The sequence below is a fragment of the Triticum urartu genome, chromosome 3, assembly GCF_003073215.2.
Source record: "Triticum urartu cultivar G1812 chromosome 3, Tu2.1, whole genome shotgun sequence".
In the NCBI taxonomy this organism is placed as follows: Eukaryota; Viridiplantae; Streptophyta; class Magnoliopsida; order Poales; family Poaceae; genus Triticum; species Triticum urartu.
The window spans coordinates 96,492,153-96,509,304 of NC_053024.1; the positions used below are offsets into that span (position 1 = coordinate 96,492,153).

The 17,152-nt window shown below is 47.0% G+C and overlaps 1 protein-coding gene and 1 long non-coding RNA gene across 2 annotated transcripts; one reads left to right on the plus strand and one right to left on the minus strand.

Annotated features, from left to right (window-relative positions):
* Positions 1 to 10,351: 10,351 nt before the first annotated feature.
* LOC125546703 (F-box protein KIB4-like) lies at positions 10,352 to 12,422 on the minus strand. The gene has a single exon (XM_048710864.1). It carries the CDS (start codon positions 11,780 to 11,782, stop codon positions 10,352 to 10,354), a length of 1,431 nt encoding a protein of 476 aa, XP_048566821.1. The 5' UTR covers positions 11,783 to 12,422.
* Positions 12,423 to 12,859: 437 nt separating this feature from the next.
* Positions 12,860 to 15,966, plus strand: LOC125548061. Its single transcript, XR_007300886.1, has 3 exons — positions 12,860 to 13,717; positions 13,811 to 14,859; positions 15,336 to 15,966. It is a non-coding gene; the product is annotated as an uncharacterized LOC125548061 (long non-coding RNA).
* Positions 15,967 to 17,152: the final 1,186 nt, after the last annotated feature.

Genomic DNA, 17,152 nt, shown 5'->3' on the forward strand with positions numbered 1-17,152 from the left:
CCCCACCCCTGCCTTGTTTTCCTCCACGTGTTCTTCTCGCAATTTCAATGAATATTACACCCTTCGATCCAAAATAAGTGTCACAGTTTCGAACTAAGGTTAGTTCAACCTTAGTTTAAAACTGCGACACTTATTATGGATCCGAGGGAGTACTATTTTATCAATGTTTCGCATCTAACCTGAACTTGGTTTAGCTTCTGCAGGCTTGTCTGTCTGATGCCTTCATGTCGCTGTGAACTAAAGCTTGTTCTTTTTATATGAGAAGAAGCAAGAAAATATGCCGGCAGACATTTGGATTTCCTCCACAGATTTTCAGAATAGTAATGGATCATAAGTAGTCGTGTTCCCTACTGTCAGTAGACTGCTGAAGGAGCAATGGTTAGCCTTGCAAGGACAATTCTGCAGTTGCTTCTCCTCCAAAAGACCGCTACTAGAAAGAAGAAAAACCCAAGGAAGAAACAGACACGAAGATAGCTCATATTCTGCTAAATAGGAGCGATGTGGCTCAAGATGACTAGTAGATATGTCGAAACAATACACTCCCTCTGTCCCATAATATAAGAGTGTTTTTGACACTAATACACTATTATATTATAGGACGGAGGGAGTACAATAAAAGGAACTTCCAAAAGAAGAGAAAACTGCTCTATGTATTTTAAGTATCTTCTCTAGTGCTGCTTCTTGGTTGGTTCATGTCTGAACTTTCCATTGACAGAGGTTCTGGTTTATTACACAATCAAAATTGAGATTTGATATGCTTCTTCCATCAACAGAGGTCCTGTGCTAATGGTAAATTAAGATTAAAAAGCTTCTCTTAGAAATATGACCTTGACATATACCAAGGATTGCGGACACAGTCAATTGAGAATTTGACAGCTGCACAATATAAGTTAACTGTTTTTGTTTACTGGTGTTGATGCAAAATGGCACGTTCAGATTATTGTCAGATTCTGCGAACATTTTTAATCCGATATGGAAGAAAATTCTTATCCTTGGCAGCTTGCGTTTCAATATATTGAAAAGATAGAAAAAGGTTGCCCCTAAAAAAATAGAAAAAGTTTTACAGGCCAAAAGAAAGACCAAGGGCCAAAGCCGAAGATCATTGGTCTATCCTTCTGGCTCAAACTTCTCCTGTTTGACATTGCAAGGTCAGCAGCATCGAACCTACTCGTCTCAGATTCTTGCACCTCACATCTGAGGGTTTCCACTTTTACTGATATTCTGAACCAAATACTGATGATTGAAGACTTGGTGAGCAATCACAAGCCTCTGCCATTACTGAGTGATTTGCGAAGTTCTTTAAAGTTGAAGGACCAGAACCTTTAGGTTGATTATTTTGCCTTCTGAATGTCTTCAACATCAAGCTTGCAACACAGTGTGGAGTCGTGCAATAGCATTCACTACATTAAGCAAGATCGCTTGAAGTCAATGAGCAACTATCCCTGTGTTTAAAATGAGTGTTCTCCAATACGGCTAAAAGCATACAATCGATTACCGTATTAATAAAGAAGAGTGCATTGATGGATTGCTGATGCAAAAATAGCACTAACAGATACGTACTTCAACAATATTTTCACAGCAAATAGAATAGATGAATCACTTGCCTAAATTGCTGCCTTCTTCTTGCTTACACAATTAACTGCAGTTTGGAACTACAGCGCAAACAAAGACAGCTGGGGATAGATTGATAGATTGATGGAGCCACCATAAGTAGGTGCCTCTGTTACATCTATCTGGATTGCACTGACTGCAGGAATGTACCAATGATAATGCATAAATAAAGTATGGTTAATCAAGTGAAAAGATAATTCCTCTTTTCAAGAAATTCAGCAGTAGAGATGTATATTCTCGGAACGTTGCCCGCATGGCTTATCATATTTTCTGGAGAAAGGCCAGTGTGAGGAAATGTATTGATGCTCACCGTGGATCATTAACGGATGCAGCGAAGTGAAAGATCACAGAAAATAGGGTGCTGCTAGAGTCAAAAGAAAAATAAACTAAACATAGACAAGCAAAAAAGGCAGTAACATGCCCTTATAATTCCCCATCAAAGTACTGATGAAGATGCCAAAAACATCATGATCTGCCTGTCCTATGGCCATTTATGTGAAGACCTTCATCTCCAAACTAGTTGTGTGTTTTTCCTGTAACACAAACTTAATCTCATTGCCGCCATACATAAGCCCGCACGCTATTGTATAAAGCAGGAAGGTGAAACTGAAAAGGAAAGGTCGGCCTGACCTTATAGTAAATTGGGTGACACCTAATCTAAGCAACATAGGAATATGCAGCTTTTGACCCCAAAAATAAGATCATTGTGTAAATTAAATTTCTAAATAGCCACTTCACATCCACCAGCAAGTGACGTGAATTATAGTTCTCAAAACCTTAACCCCACTATAATATACATAAACATGCCACTAAGGTGCATTCAAAGAAAATTACATACATTTGTAGTGTTACGTGCGTGGAGTTGGAGGTGGGAATTGGGATCTGATTGGAGGGGATAGCGAGGTTCGCCCTTAGGCGCACGTAGGGGCTCGTCTCCTGCCGTGGCGCTGGAGGCTCTGAACTCTCAGTTTGGGGCAATTTTCTTTATTTATTCATTGATTCTCCTAATACAAACTATCCTCTCTTTATATAGATCAGAGAGATCACAAAACTTGGAAAGCAAACCAGATCCTAACCGTTTGAAAAGTAAAGACAACTTCCTAATAGAAATATATTTCCTAGGGATAAACTTGGACTTCTTGGCCGCCAAGGATTAGCCATGTGCCTGCCTAAGGCCCATCTGTTGGTATTGTGGTTACGGACTGTGTTACAGGCTTGGGCCTGCGGCTATAGTATTGTCCCCAATACCTGTCCGTAACACTTCCGCCCACCCGGAGAAACAGCTCGTCCTCGAGCTGGAAATTTGGATAACGATGCTTGAAGTCTTCCAGGGGCAGCCATGAAGTAGCTATCGAATCAGCACCCTGCCACTGCACCAATTCTTCAGGGACTCCCTTGAACAAACGTGAACGAAGTACAAGAGCCGGAGTTGGAACCACCCTACCATGTAAGATGTCCGGTAATGCAGGAGGGGTATCTGGGGGCGGACCATGATATTTTTTGAGGAACACCGCATGGAATGCATCATGAATCCGTGCATGAGGTGGAAGGCTGCAACCGGTATGCCACCTCACCAATGCGCTCAAGAATTTGATATGGTCCAAAGTATCGTGGAGCGAGCTTGGCATTGCTGTGCGCACTCAAGGATGTCTCGGGCTGAGGGAGTCCTGGATTAGGGGGTGCCCGGATGGCCGGACTATACCTTCAGCTGGACTCCTGGACTATGAAGACACAAGATTGAAGATTTCGTCCCGTGTCCGGAAGGGACTTTCCTTGACGTGGAAGACAAGCTTGGCGATACGGATATGCAGATCTCCTACCATTGTAACCGACTTTGTGTAACCCTAACCCTCTCCGGTGTCTATATAAACCGGATGGTTTTTAGTCCGTAGGACAACATACAGAACAACAATCATACCATAGGCTAGCTTCTAGGGTTTAGCCTCTCCGATCTCGTGGTAGATCTACTCTTGTACTACCCATATCATCAATATTAATCAAGCAGGACGTAGGGTTTTACCTCCATCAATAGGGCCCGAACCTGGGTAAAACTTCGTGTCCCTTGCCTCCTGTTACCATCCGGCCTAGACGCACAGTTCGGGACCCCCTACCCGAGATCCGCCGGTTTTGACACCGACATTGGTGCTTTTATTGAGAGTTCCTCTGTGTCATCACCGTTAGGCTTGATGGCTCCTACGATCATCAATAGCAATGCAGTCCAGGGTGAGACCTTCCTCCCCGGACAGATCTTCGTCTTCGGCGGCTTCGCACTGCGGGCCAATTCACTTGGCCATCTGGAGCAGATCGAAAGCTATGCCCCTGGCCGTCAGGTCAGATTTGGAAGTTTAAACTACACGGCTGACATCCGCGGGGACTTAATCCTCGACGGATTCGAGCCACTGCCGAGCACGCCGCACTGTCACGACGAGCATGATCTAGCTCTGCCGCCGAACAGTGCCCTGGAGGCCGCACCCGCATCGGTTTCGACCCTTAATTCGGAGCCAACTGCGCCGATCGAGGATGGGTGGTTGGACGCCGCCTCGGGGGCTGCGATCCCAACGGCGATCAAGCCGAACACCAGCCTTGCACTCCGCGAGACTCGTGACTCCAAGGAGCCGGACTCCTCTCCGGACTCCGAACCCTCCGCGCCCCTACCGATCGAATCCAATTGGGCGCCGATCATGGAGTTTACTGCCGCGGACATCTTTCAGCACTCGCCTTTCAGCGATATTCTGAAAACACTAAAGTCTCTCTCTTTATCAGGAGAGCCCTGGCCAGACTACGGTCAGCAAGGTTGGGATACGGACGATGAAGAAATTCAAAGCCCACCCACCACCCACTTTGTAGTCACTGTCGATAATTTAACCGACATGCTCAACTTCGACTCCGAAGACATCGACGGTATGGACATCGATGCAGGAGACGATGAAGAACCAACGCCTATTGGGCCCTGAAAAGCCACCTCGTCGTATGACATATACATGGTGGACACCCCAAAAGAAGGAGATGGCGATGGAACAGCGGAGGATGACCCCTCCAAGAAACAGCCTAAGCGCCGACGTCAGCGGCGCCGCTCAAAATCCCGCCAAAGCAAACACGGCGATTCCGGCACGGGAGATAATAATACTTCAGAGAGTGCCGAAGAAAACCCCCTCCAGCAAGATTCGGCACAGGAGGATGGAGAAGCCAGCCCTCTTGAGAGAGCGGCGGACAGAGAGGTCGAGGACGATAATTATACGCCTCCCTCCGAAGACGAGGCAAGCCTCGACGACGACGAATTCGTCGTGCCAGAGGATCTCGTCGAGAAAGAGCGTTTTCAACGCAGGCTTATGGCCACGACAAGAAGCCTCAAGAAAAAACAGCAACAGCTTAGAGCTGATCAAGATTTGCTAGTCGACAGATGGACTGAAGTCTTTGCGGCCGAAGAGCATAAACTCGAACTCCCCTCCAAGAGCTACCCAAAGTGCAGGTTGCTACCCCGATTAGAGGAGGAAGCACTTAAACCTACATCACCAGCACTTGATACGGCCGACCGGCCACCTCGTGGCCGCGACAGAGAGGCCTCTCAGCCCTCCACTCAAGCCGCACCCCGTACCAAGGCATGAGAAAATGCGCCTGACCTACGAGATATGTTGGAGGACAAGGCAAGGCAAACAAGATCGATCTACGGATCGCGTGGGCGCCCCACGACTCGAGACGGTAACCGTCACGCCGGACACAAATCCGGCAGGGCCGAACACAGTAGACAAAGCTCATTGGAGCTACGTCATGATATAGCCCAGTACAGAGGTGCCGCACACCCACTATGCTTCACGGACGAAGTAATGGATCATCAAATCCCCGAGGGTTTCAAACCCGTAAACATCGAATCATATGATGGCACAACAGATCCTGCGGTATGGATCGAGGATTATCTCCTTCATATCCATATGGCCCGCGGCGATGATCTCCACGCCATCAAATACCTCCCACTCAAGCTTAAAGGACCAGCTCGGCATTGGCTTAATAGCTTGCCAGCAGAATCAATCAGTTGTTGGGAGGACCTGGAAGCCGCATTCCTTGACAATTTCCAGGGCACTTATGTGCGACCCCCAGACGCAGATGACCTAAGCCACGTAATTCAGCAGCCAGATGAATCGGCCAGGCAATTCTGGACACGGTTCCTAACAAAGAAAAATCAAATAGTCGATTTTCCGGACGCAGAGGCCCTAGCGCCTTCAAGTATAATATCCGTGACGAGTGGCTTGACCGGCACCTTGGACAAGAAAAGCCGAAATCTATGGCAGCACTCACGACACTCATGACTCGCTTTTGCGCGGGAGAAGACAGCTGGCATGCTCGTAGCAACAATATGACCAAGAACCCTGGTAATTCGAATACCAGGGACAGTAGTGGCAGGTCGCGTCGCAACAAGCAGAAGCGCCGCATTAACGACGACAATGCTGAGGATACGACAGTTAATGCCGGATTCAGAGGCTATAAATCCGGTCAGCGGAAAAAGCCATTCAAAAGAAATCCTAGGAGCCCGTCCAGTTTGGACCGAATACTCGATCGCTTGTGCCAGATACATGGCACCCCTGAAAAGCCGGCCAATCACACCAACAGGGATTGTTGGGTGTTCAAGCAAGCAGGCAAGTTAAATGCCGAAAATACAGACAAGGGGCTGCATAGCGATGACGACGAAGAGCCCCGGCCACCGAACAACAGTGGACAGAAGGGTTTCCCCCCACAAGTGCGGACGGTGAACATGATATACGCAACCCACATCCCCAAGAGGGAGCGGAAGCGCGCGTTAAGGGACGTATACGCGGTAGACCCAGTCACCCCAAAGTTCAACCCATGGTCCTCTTGCCCGATCACCTTTAATTGAAGGGACCATCCCACTAGCACCCGTCATGGCGGATTCGCCGCATTGGTTCTAGACCCAATTATTGACGGATTTCATCTCACTAGAGTCCTTATGGACTGCGGCAGCAGCCTGAACCTGCTTTACCAGGATACAGTGCGGAAAATGGGCATAGACCCCTCGAGGATTAAGCCCACCAAAACGACCTTTAAAGGCGTAATACCAGGTGTAGAGGCCAACTGTACAGGCTCAGTCACACTTGAAGTGGTCTTCGGATCTCCGGATAATTTCCGAAGCGAGGAGTTAATCTTCGACATAGTCCCATTCTGCAGTGGCTATCACGCACTGCTCGGGCGAACCGCATTCGCCAAGTTCAATGCGGTACCGCACTACGCATACCTTAAGCTCAAGATGCCAGGCCCTCGAGGAGTAATTACGGTCAATGGAAACACCGAACGCTCCCTCCGAACGGAGGAGCACACGGCGGCCCTTGCAGCGGAAGTACAAAGCAACCTCTCCAGGCAGTTCTCCAGTCCGGCCATTAAACGTCCGGACACCGTCAAGCGCGCTCGGAGTAACCTACAACAAGACCGCCTGGCACGTTCCGAGCAGGCGTAGCAATGCAGCCCCAACCCCAGCCCTCGCAAAAATGCGACACCAGTGCTTCGCGTACATAACTACGCTTTAGAAATACCATGGGTACAGGGGGAGGGGCACCATCACGGTACGCCCGAAACACGGCTTAAACCGCACCAGGGGCTGCCGATTTCTTAATTTTCTCTTACTTTCAGGACTCCATTCTTCGGAAGGCCTGTTCGACAGTTCAATTGCCGCACAAACGATGCAAGAACCAGGGAAGCAGACAAGCCATGCCGCATTACGGAACTCCCAGGTGGTCTCTGTCACGAGCAGTATACCTGTTTCGCATACCATTCCGCAGCCTGCCCCTGGAACGGACATGTTAAATAGTCCAACCTTTTGCTTATCGCATTATTTTGTATTGTTCTGCTTGGATCACAGCCCTTTTTAATAAACAATGCATAGCCTTTGTCTATTTTTGCATTACTCTTTTTTTTACAAATATATGTTCCTTAACGACATGTTGCACCCGTACACTTTGGTACGGCCAAAATACGCCAGGGGCTTTAGTACCCCTCAATATGGTGTGAGAAGTCTGAACACTTTAACAAGTGCAGCACCCTGAACTTATAGCATTATATGCATCGGCTCCGAATCATGTCTTGGGTCAATAGTTGGGTTTGCCCGACTCCTATGTTTTGGTGCCTTACGTTCCGCTATATCGGCTAAGATAGCACTAGGAGAACTACTGCGATTGTGCCCCAGTTGAGCTGGGTCGAGCACCTCAGTAGAGAAAGCTAAAACTGACTGTCATGATGAAACGAGAGCTGGTCGCTTTTCGAGAGGTTTTTCGAGTCTCTAAAGACTTATGCCGCTTAGAGCGAGGAGTCGGCTCTGTCCGGCCAAGGCGTGGATAGCGCCCCGAAATCGGTCTTCCGAATACCAGGGGCTTCGCCAAAATTTAAAGTTATAGAATTCTATGGCTAAGTGAGAGTGTTCACGTATTATAGTCTGATTGCCTTGTTTGTTGGGCTGAGCGCCTCCCTCGAAGGACCCAAACATGGGAAAAAGAGCGCTCAGGTTTATCCTCGAACACCCCAGCACTAGCGGCACGGGGGCAGAAGCCGACGACTTGCCATCTCTCAGAATTGATAAACAGCCACACAGAAGGTAATATTTTAAATTCCTACAGCATTGCTTAGCGCATATGAACAAGTTTTCAGCGCACATGACAAAACGAGCGAGTTTTACTCAAAAATTATGTCCCTGGAACATTCATCTGCCATAAGGCAGGCACCCTTCAGAACATCCTTATAATAATTCTCGAGCTTGCGATGCTCCTTCCCCGGCAGTGACCCGTCCTTCACAAGCTTCTCAGCATCCAGCTTGCCCCAGTGCACCTTAGCACGGGCAAGGGCCCTACGGGCGCCTTCAATGCAGACGGAGCGCTTGATGACTTCGAGCCTTGGACAGGCCCCCATCAGCCGCCGCACCAGCCCGAAATAGCTCCCAGGCAGAGCCTCTCCGGGCCACAGCCGGACTATGAGGCCCTTCATGGCCTGTTCGGCCGCCTTGTGGAGCTCGACCAGTTGCTTCAGCTGGTCGCTCAGGGGCACGGGGTGTCCGGCCTCAGCATACTGAGACCAGAACACTTTCTCCGTCGAGCTGCCTTCCTCGGCTCGATAGAATGCGGCGGCATCGGACACGCTACGGGGAAGATTTGCGAATGCTCCTGGAGAGCTCCGGATTCGGGTAAGTAACAAGTAACTTACATTTAAGTGTTTGCTTTGCATAAAGAATGCCTTACCCGCCGCTATCTTTTTCACCTCATCCAACTCCTGGAGGGTCTTCTGGGATTCGGCCTTGGCAGACCTTGCATTTTCAATAGCCACCGCGAGCTCGGACGCTCGCGTCTTTGAGTCAAACTCCAAACTCTCATGTTTTTCCATGAGAGCCTGGAGCTCCTGCCGCACCTTGCCAACCTCGGCCTCATACTTCTCCCGCTCGGTGCGCTCCGTGGCCGCCCTCTTCTCGACCTCGAGCAGCGCTTGCTCAAGGGTCGCCACCTCAGACGTGGCCCCTACAATAGCCACGATAATCCTGTCATTTTTTGCAATTGCACCTTTTTATATATATATTTAAACAAGGTATTTCTTACCTTCCTTGTCCTCGAGCTGCTTCTTGGCACGACCGAGCTCTTGCTCGGACTGCTCGAGGTTCTACTTTAGCGTGTCCACTTCCGCAGTCAGTGCGGCGGACGCTAGCAGAGAAGCCTACATACGCATATTGACTCCTTTTTGTTAGACTCCTGCGAATTTTATTTGATCCTCTATTCGGCTTTTCTTCCCAAACGCCAAACAGAGCATCATGGGCTACTGTCTATGCGGTACTATTATTTACACATTCTTTACTTATCTCAAAGCCTGTTAAAAGGCTAGTACAAGCTTCAGTTAGTCCGCTCTTCGCGGACTGAACCTTCTGGACCACCGCACTCATAATGGTGCGGTGCTCCTCGTCGATGGAGGCGCCTTTGAGCGCCTCCAACAGACTGTCCGGCGCCTCCGGTTGGACGGCGCTGATTCTAGGTTTTCGGTGGTGATGGGTTCGCCCATGGTGGATGTTGGTGGTGGGTGGTCGAGGAAAGTCCTCTCTGATACCAAGATGTTACGTGCGTGGAGTTGGAGGTGGGAATTGAGATCTGATCGGAGGGGATAGTGAGGTTCGCCCTTAGGCGCACGTAGGGGCTCATCCCCCGCCGTGGCGCTGGAGGCTCCGAACTCTCAGTTTGGGGCAATTTTCTTTATTTATTCATTGATTATCCTAATACAGACTATCCTCTCTTTATATAGATCAGAGATATCACAAAACTTGGAAAGCAAACCAGATCCTAACCGTTTGGAAAGTAAAGACAACTTCCTAATAGAAATATATTTCCTAGGGATAAACTTGGACTTCTTGGCCGCCAAGGATTAGCCATGTGCCTGCCTAAGGCCCACCTGTTGGTATTGTGGTTACGGACTGTGTTACAGGCCTGGGCCTGCGGCTATAGTGTTGCCCCCAATACCTGTCCGTAACATGTAGCTTATCTATAAGACTATAATACATGTCGCATTTATCTTCTCCATGCAGCCAATCTTAAGCAACAAAGGAATATGCACTATTTGATGCAGAGCTTACAGCTGGCTTTTAAAACCCCGACTCTCGCCAACTGTAATTTCCTCAAAATAATGATCATAACTTATTCTCTTTTCCTTCCATACAAAACATTTTCATTATATCTGCTATACAATTATATTATCTGGACATGAAGAAAACTCATTGTCTGTCCAATGTTAGATGCCGTTTTGTAAGACTGGGGGTTATCCATACGGGAGTAGGCCAGTTGGACCAAAGCTGAGGGGAGACAAGTTCCTCACTACTGTTATATGTCAAGTCAAAAGCTGCAATGTCACGACGGTTATTCTTGTAATAGTTTAGATACTCGTGGTCGTCAGCAATGTAGACGGTGTTTGCCTTCAACTGTGGAAATTCTTCAGCACTGAGACAAAGTGATTGGTTCAGCCCAACCAGCAACACATGATCCATCAAGCTATTTATTTCCATAACCTTTTCAGCCATAGTCTCAACTTTAAATATTTTTATCCTGTCAGTATAGTGCACATGTGTTGCATTGTCAGCACGTGGATCATAATCAACCACATCTTGGGATCTAAAAACTTGCATAAGATCCCCACATGGAGCCTGAACAATGTAAATTGTTCGACAACTGTAATTATCTGCGCAACCTCTAATTACCTTTGTTGTGACCACAGGGCCTCTGAGATCGAAGACATGAATTTCTCCTAGCAATGTCACTGCATATAACTTACCGTCTTTGTACAAGCAGTCTTGAAAAAAACAATGTGGTTTCAGCCAGGTCCATTTGTCATCCCCTAACCAAGCAAATGAGAGCTGCCCATCTGGATTGTGAATAAGCACCACGATATAGCCTCCTGCAGATGCATCATAAAATACAAATGCCTTTTTCTGGAGGTAGTGTCGCAGCTCGCCAAGATCAACGAGTTGAGGGCCGGTGGTACTACGGTGCTCCGCTGTGTCACGAGAGTAAATGTACTTACATAAGGCACCTATTTCATCAAAAACAGGAGTCACGTGCGCGATGGTGATCATCGACGGGAGAGCGATCTGTTCACATGTGATGGGATTGAGAATATGCATCTCGGATCTCTCATCAGCAGTAACCAGCCAGCCATTTGATGACCCAATCAGATACCTGCTGCGAATAGGTGGCTCCGGGAGAGTCAACTTGTATGACCTCTTCTCCAAGAGGCTGTAGAGGCACGCAACGCTTTCACCAGGAGATTCAGATGTGTATAAGAGGCACGGCGTCTGGCGCTGCTGGTACTGCTCAAGGTTGCGTAGGCTGGAATACGCGGAGCGCCACGAGGAGGAGACCGAGCTGGCACGCATCAGGTCAGGGATCTCCAGGTGTGCAAATATGGACATCAGGACATCTTGTGGCAGCACTGGTAATTCGACAACTGCAACCTCCATCGGTGGTCCATGGATATCTTCTTTGAGGAATTTCGTCGGACAACCGGAAGGAAGAAGACCTAGCAGCTTAGGCACTCTGATGAAGACCAGAGAACGCAGATTCCTCCGGTGGATGGCTAGACTCGAAATCTTGGATACGCTACAGGTACCACCCATTGGAGATAACAAATTGGCTCTTTCAGAACAACACATGCTTGTTGGAAGGTTGCAATCCTGGATGGGCCACGCGGAGAGCACGGCCAGGCAGGCTCTTGGGCGTACTTATGGGTGGTCTCCCCTCCTCTGCTGCGAGCTGATTCTGTGATGGAAATCCGGCTCCGATTACGCGACTCCCAAAAAAGGTTCAGACTTTGAATCGATCCGGTTGCCCAAAGAACTCCGAGCACTGCTGGTTCTCCTCTGCAGGACTGAATCGAATCCGAGAGACCGAAGAACAGAACTAACCCGAGAGAGAGTAGTAGGCTCAGTAATCCAGCTCCGCGAACCACGAGGAGACGGAGGATGGCGGGGAGGTGGGGATTCGCTCGGCCTTCGTCGTCAGATGCGGTGACGAACCGGGAATGATACAGCCGTGGCTGGAGGGCATGTGGAGGTGGGATTGTATAGCAGCAGGATGACGGCGGAGGTGGGGATTCGTCGGAGGCAGTGCTTCGGCAAGCGGCGGCGGCGGCTGCTGGGTTGTTTGGTGACATGCACGGTGACATGGGACAGGTAGGAGGAGTGCCCTTGCCGAAATGAAAGAAGAAAAAATATACATGTTGGGTTTTCTTTAGTAGTGCCAATCCTCATTAGAGCATCTCAATGTATTTTACATCACTAAAAAGTGATTAAAATAAAATATACATCACCCAAAAAATGATTTTTACATCACTAGAAACGTTCAACTCCAACCAATACCCAAGCCCCTATATCCGGGGAAGTTTACGCCACCACGTTTCACCACTTGTTTGATTGGGGTTGGGGGTCTATGGAGTATGGACACGTGCATTAGTTTGGGATGCTGGGTGGTAGAAATCATGTGTGACTGTAGGCCTCCGTTGTAAATTTCGTTAACGTGTAAGATCTAGTTGTGTGTGTTCTCGGGTGCCCCTATCGATTTCTAAGGGTTTTTTTTTAATTTTTTCTCACGGCCAAAATCAACTAATGGAGTGCTAACACGTGCATCAGTTCGGGATCTGCGGGGTACGATACGTGCCACATTCCTTTTGCAGCGTCCTAGATACATGCTGCGTGCGTTTGATTTGATTACGTGTTTCCTGGTTTGACAGTTTTCTTCTTGAAGACCCCACGCACATCTCTATCCCTGCAGCTCACCCCTCCACCGCCACTGCTCTCTCTTTCCGATGTGATTGACCACCGCCTTGCCGCTCTGGACCGAGCCCTCTTGAAGGCTCCCGTAAGATTTCCACCGCCATATGTATGTATCTATAAAAAGCTCTTCTCCCGCCATCAAGACCATCCCTACAGCCCCCCCTCTCGTTGCCTCTCCATCTACCCCAATTCTCCACCTCCGCAGGTTCGTTCCACTTCTTGCCCGGCGAGCGCGACCACATTGGAGGTGGTTCTCCCTCGGATGGCGCTTCCTCTTCCGGCGTTGTGCATCCGTTTTGCGCGGTGCTTGGCGGCGGCGATGAGAGGGCTGGGAGGCGCAGCAAGAGAAAGAGTGAGGCTCTTATTGATAGAGGAGGTCACGGCTGGAAACCATGTGGACAGGGAGGCGGCTCTTCCACGACACGGCCTCCTAGCCTCAACGCCATGTCCAGCCTCAAGCCGTCTTACGCATCCGGGCGGCGGCGGCCCTCGACCAGCACGTGAAAGACGGGCTGGGCGGTTGTCCCGTACTCCCGAGATGTGGTGATTTCGGATCGAGCGCGCCCCACATCCTGGCTTGGCGAGCCAACGACCGGCTGGAACCGTCGTCGTGGCCATATATCGATGTACCCCTTGATCGTACTTATGTGCGTCATTGCTTCCCGTGCCTATTTCCACGGTTGTTCTTCCGTGTATCACGGACCTCCCAGGATGGTCGATGCGTTCTTCGATGGCCAGACTATCCACGTCAAGCAGAGGTCGTTATCTGGCGGTGCGTCTACACATCCAAGCACATGTTGTAGACTCCGGTCGTCGGTATGGCTCCCTTCCTTCCAGTCCTATTTTTTCTTTCCCTTCCTTGATTATTGTGAACTTTACTGTTGATTTACATTTTTGGTTGTTGATCAGTTCCACTTACTCCTATGCGGAATGTTCAGCGCGTTTATGCTGCATGGAAGCATTGGAAGCAAGAAATTCTTCATAGCCGACATGCCGAGGCGCCCCTGCTCCTTGCCCCTCCGCCTCGGCGTCAACTGCAGGATGGCGATTACGCGATGGCTGCCTCTTCTTCTCTCTACGTCGACTGCCCTGTCGCCCACGCTGCGTCGCGTGCTTCTGCCTTTGGGGGGCCTCCTGCTGCGTCACGTGTGTGCGCGGGTCGCGTGCTGCCGCTGCAGCATGTGTGATGATGTGTACCTTTGTGCGTGTGTGGGTGCTTCGTTCTAGGCTTGTGTGTTGCCAGATGTGTTTGCATCAAATTTGATGACCAGCCTAACCCCAAGTCTGACCTGATGCCTGAAACATGAAGCTACCTGCAAGAAGTTCGATTCAGAAGCTTGCAAATGTTCAAAATTCAGAATATTCAGAACAGAGCAAAACAGAGAAGGCAAAGAAGGAACGACCAGGATGCAAGCTTATCCGACCACTCACTTCTATGATTTACAATCTTGCTTAGTCAGTGTTCAAATTATTGTAATGTTTACGCCTAGAAAGTCTTAACTATATAAACCGTGTATAACCACTGTAAAATCACTGCCTCTTCAATATAAAGGGCAGCCCAGAGGTTGCAAGTTTCAGAACTTGAATGTTGTACACCAGACTGCAAAATTTGGGAAACTCCTAAGCATGAGTATGTCAATATATTCTCTTGCTGAAATTTGGTTACTATACAAGAAAAGTTCTAATCATGTAGGTATACATGTTATAGGTTTGCTCTATTGTTTTTTTATTTTGTGTTCGGCTTCCTGACTGATAATATGTGTTCTGCTGCAGCTAGTGTACAAGTCAACAATATGTTTGCACTGATTGATATTTTTCGGATTGCTGTTGCTTCTTGAGTCCGATGGTTCATGGAGCAGCTGACGTTGATCCCCTTCCATATGATGCAGTGGACATGAGCATGGTCATGCAGACTAAGTGCAAGCCAGGAAGATCGAGACTGGGTCTTGATTCAGGAGGTTAGTATAAGGCAAGGTTGTTTTAGTTTCTCAATCATGACACAATACCCATCAGGTATTGAGTTGGCATTTCAAAACTGGGATTAGTCAATACTCAATAGTAGGACTTGAATAGTAGAGATGTGAAGCGGAAGAAAGCAGAGCGACTAATTATTTGAGGTGTTTTTACATCTCAAATGGATTGTGTGAGATAGTGTACGTGTCCCCATGATGATTAACTGACTATTAATTCCTCATCACCTTATTAGTCTTTATATCCTCACCAGTAAGCCAATGAGCATAAACTAATTAACCGATCCGGAATAATTCTGTTTGTTTGCTCTATATCAGTGGCAGTGCATCTCTATCTTGTTTATTCTTAATTGCGAAATTCATGCATCAGAACTCAAAAAGTAATTTTCCTTCTTTGTGTGATACATTACTCATTAGCTTCTTCTTGATCTTGCCTGTAATCTTTGTTCGTTTTCCATGTGAAGAAAGGGGCTTTGTTGATCAATTGTGGGTCATCAGTGTTTATTTTAATTGGCGTGCTCAAGTTCCCTGCCAGTTGAGCGTTAATACCAAGGACGGGAAATGCTTCAGGTCCAAGTCGCAATGTCCGCAGGAAATTTGATGCAATACTCAGCTTGAGTTCCTTCAGAAAATTTGTTTCGGTAATTAGCCTTTATTCCCCATTTAAAAGCTCCAGTATTTTTTTATTCTAGCCATGTGTCCGTCTCCAATTACTCAAGAAGAGCCGAGGATGAGATCATGGAGGTTGACACCAGTACATGTAAAGTCGGTGCATACCTGAGATTTTTTGCTCAGAAATGTGCACGAAATGTTGGGTTTACCCTATTATTATTTTTGATCTGGAACAGAATCATCACTATTATATACAATTATTTACATTCCTAACCAACAATAACTTTTAAACAATTTCACTTCGTCAAGATGGTACCTTTGGACATAGTTTATATTCAGTCCATGAAATCAGTTTTGAACAAGTCTGTATCATGTGATCTATCAGAGGTAGTTATGTTATCATGGCATTCAGGTAGATTTCTTTTTTGATGTCTTCACCATGAATAATAGAAGAGATGCAGAACTAGCTAGATGCTTCACATATTTAAGGAGAAAATTTGGTTTCATGGTGTGAAAAACAGGTGGAAATTAAGCTTTGTTTGTACAGGTTGTCTCTTCTACTTCCATGTCCTAAAAAGCTTCAAGTTAGAACTGTAGGTAATACTTTCAGAAATATAATCCAGAATTCCACAGAGATGACTCCAAACTGAATTCAACGAGTTATGCATGGATGGTATTAGTTTGGACAGAGATTGAATGTAAGAAGTTTTTTTCCCTAATAATACATATCATCTATTATGTGCTAGAGCAACATCATTGCCCTTGAACATGTACTCCAGATAATTTCGGGTTGATCTTCTTTTATAGATTAATGATTCTCAAACGCCAGATTAAAGAAATGATGTCCAAACTAACAACCAATAAAATAGTCAGAAAACTGACACACGAGCACACAAGTGTATATAGTTTGAACATAAAGTATCAACAGAGCTCTGTATCATTTCATCACCAGCACACACATCCAGCGGGTGGTCGAACAAGGATACAACAATTGAATTTTTTTCATGCAATATCAATATGTATTCTCTGTGTCTACATTGTACAAACTCTTTTCGTTCAATAAAGCTTTTCTGTATGAAGTATTTCAGCATTCGTACCAATATGATTTTTGTACATACACCATAACATAAAAATAAAGTGAACAAACAGAAGGTGAATAATGAATCAAATAATTATCAGGTAAAGTTTAATATCACCATACACAGAATTTCTCACATAAGGTATCAACTGGCGCGGTGTGCCGCGGCGCGGGCATTGCTAGTAATGTAAAATAGGGCAGCCACCCGACAGCCGCTCCAACAGATAATGTAAAAATAGGCCAGTCGCACAGCAACACTATAGCCGCGCATATTTAAACCAAAATCATCACAAACATGAGATACATTTGTTTGAGTGATGAGTAATATGAATAGGAGAGAGTTCCAAATTAACATAGCAAAATTATGATCTCATAGTGCATCATAGCAAACATAGTTCATTATCCCACAAATAAAAGGGCACATAAACATAAAGATAAACATGGCATCTCAATTTTCATCTTCTCCATTGTCACTTGGCTCGTTGTGAACATTAGCTTGATAATCCTTATTGGCTTCAAGAACATTGCCTTGAAGATCTTCATTGTCTTCTTTCTCGTTGTCATTTGGCACATTGTGAACATTGCCTTGTG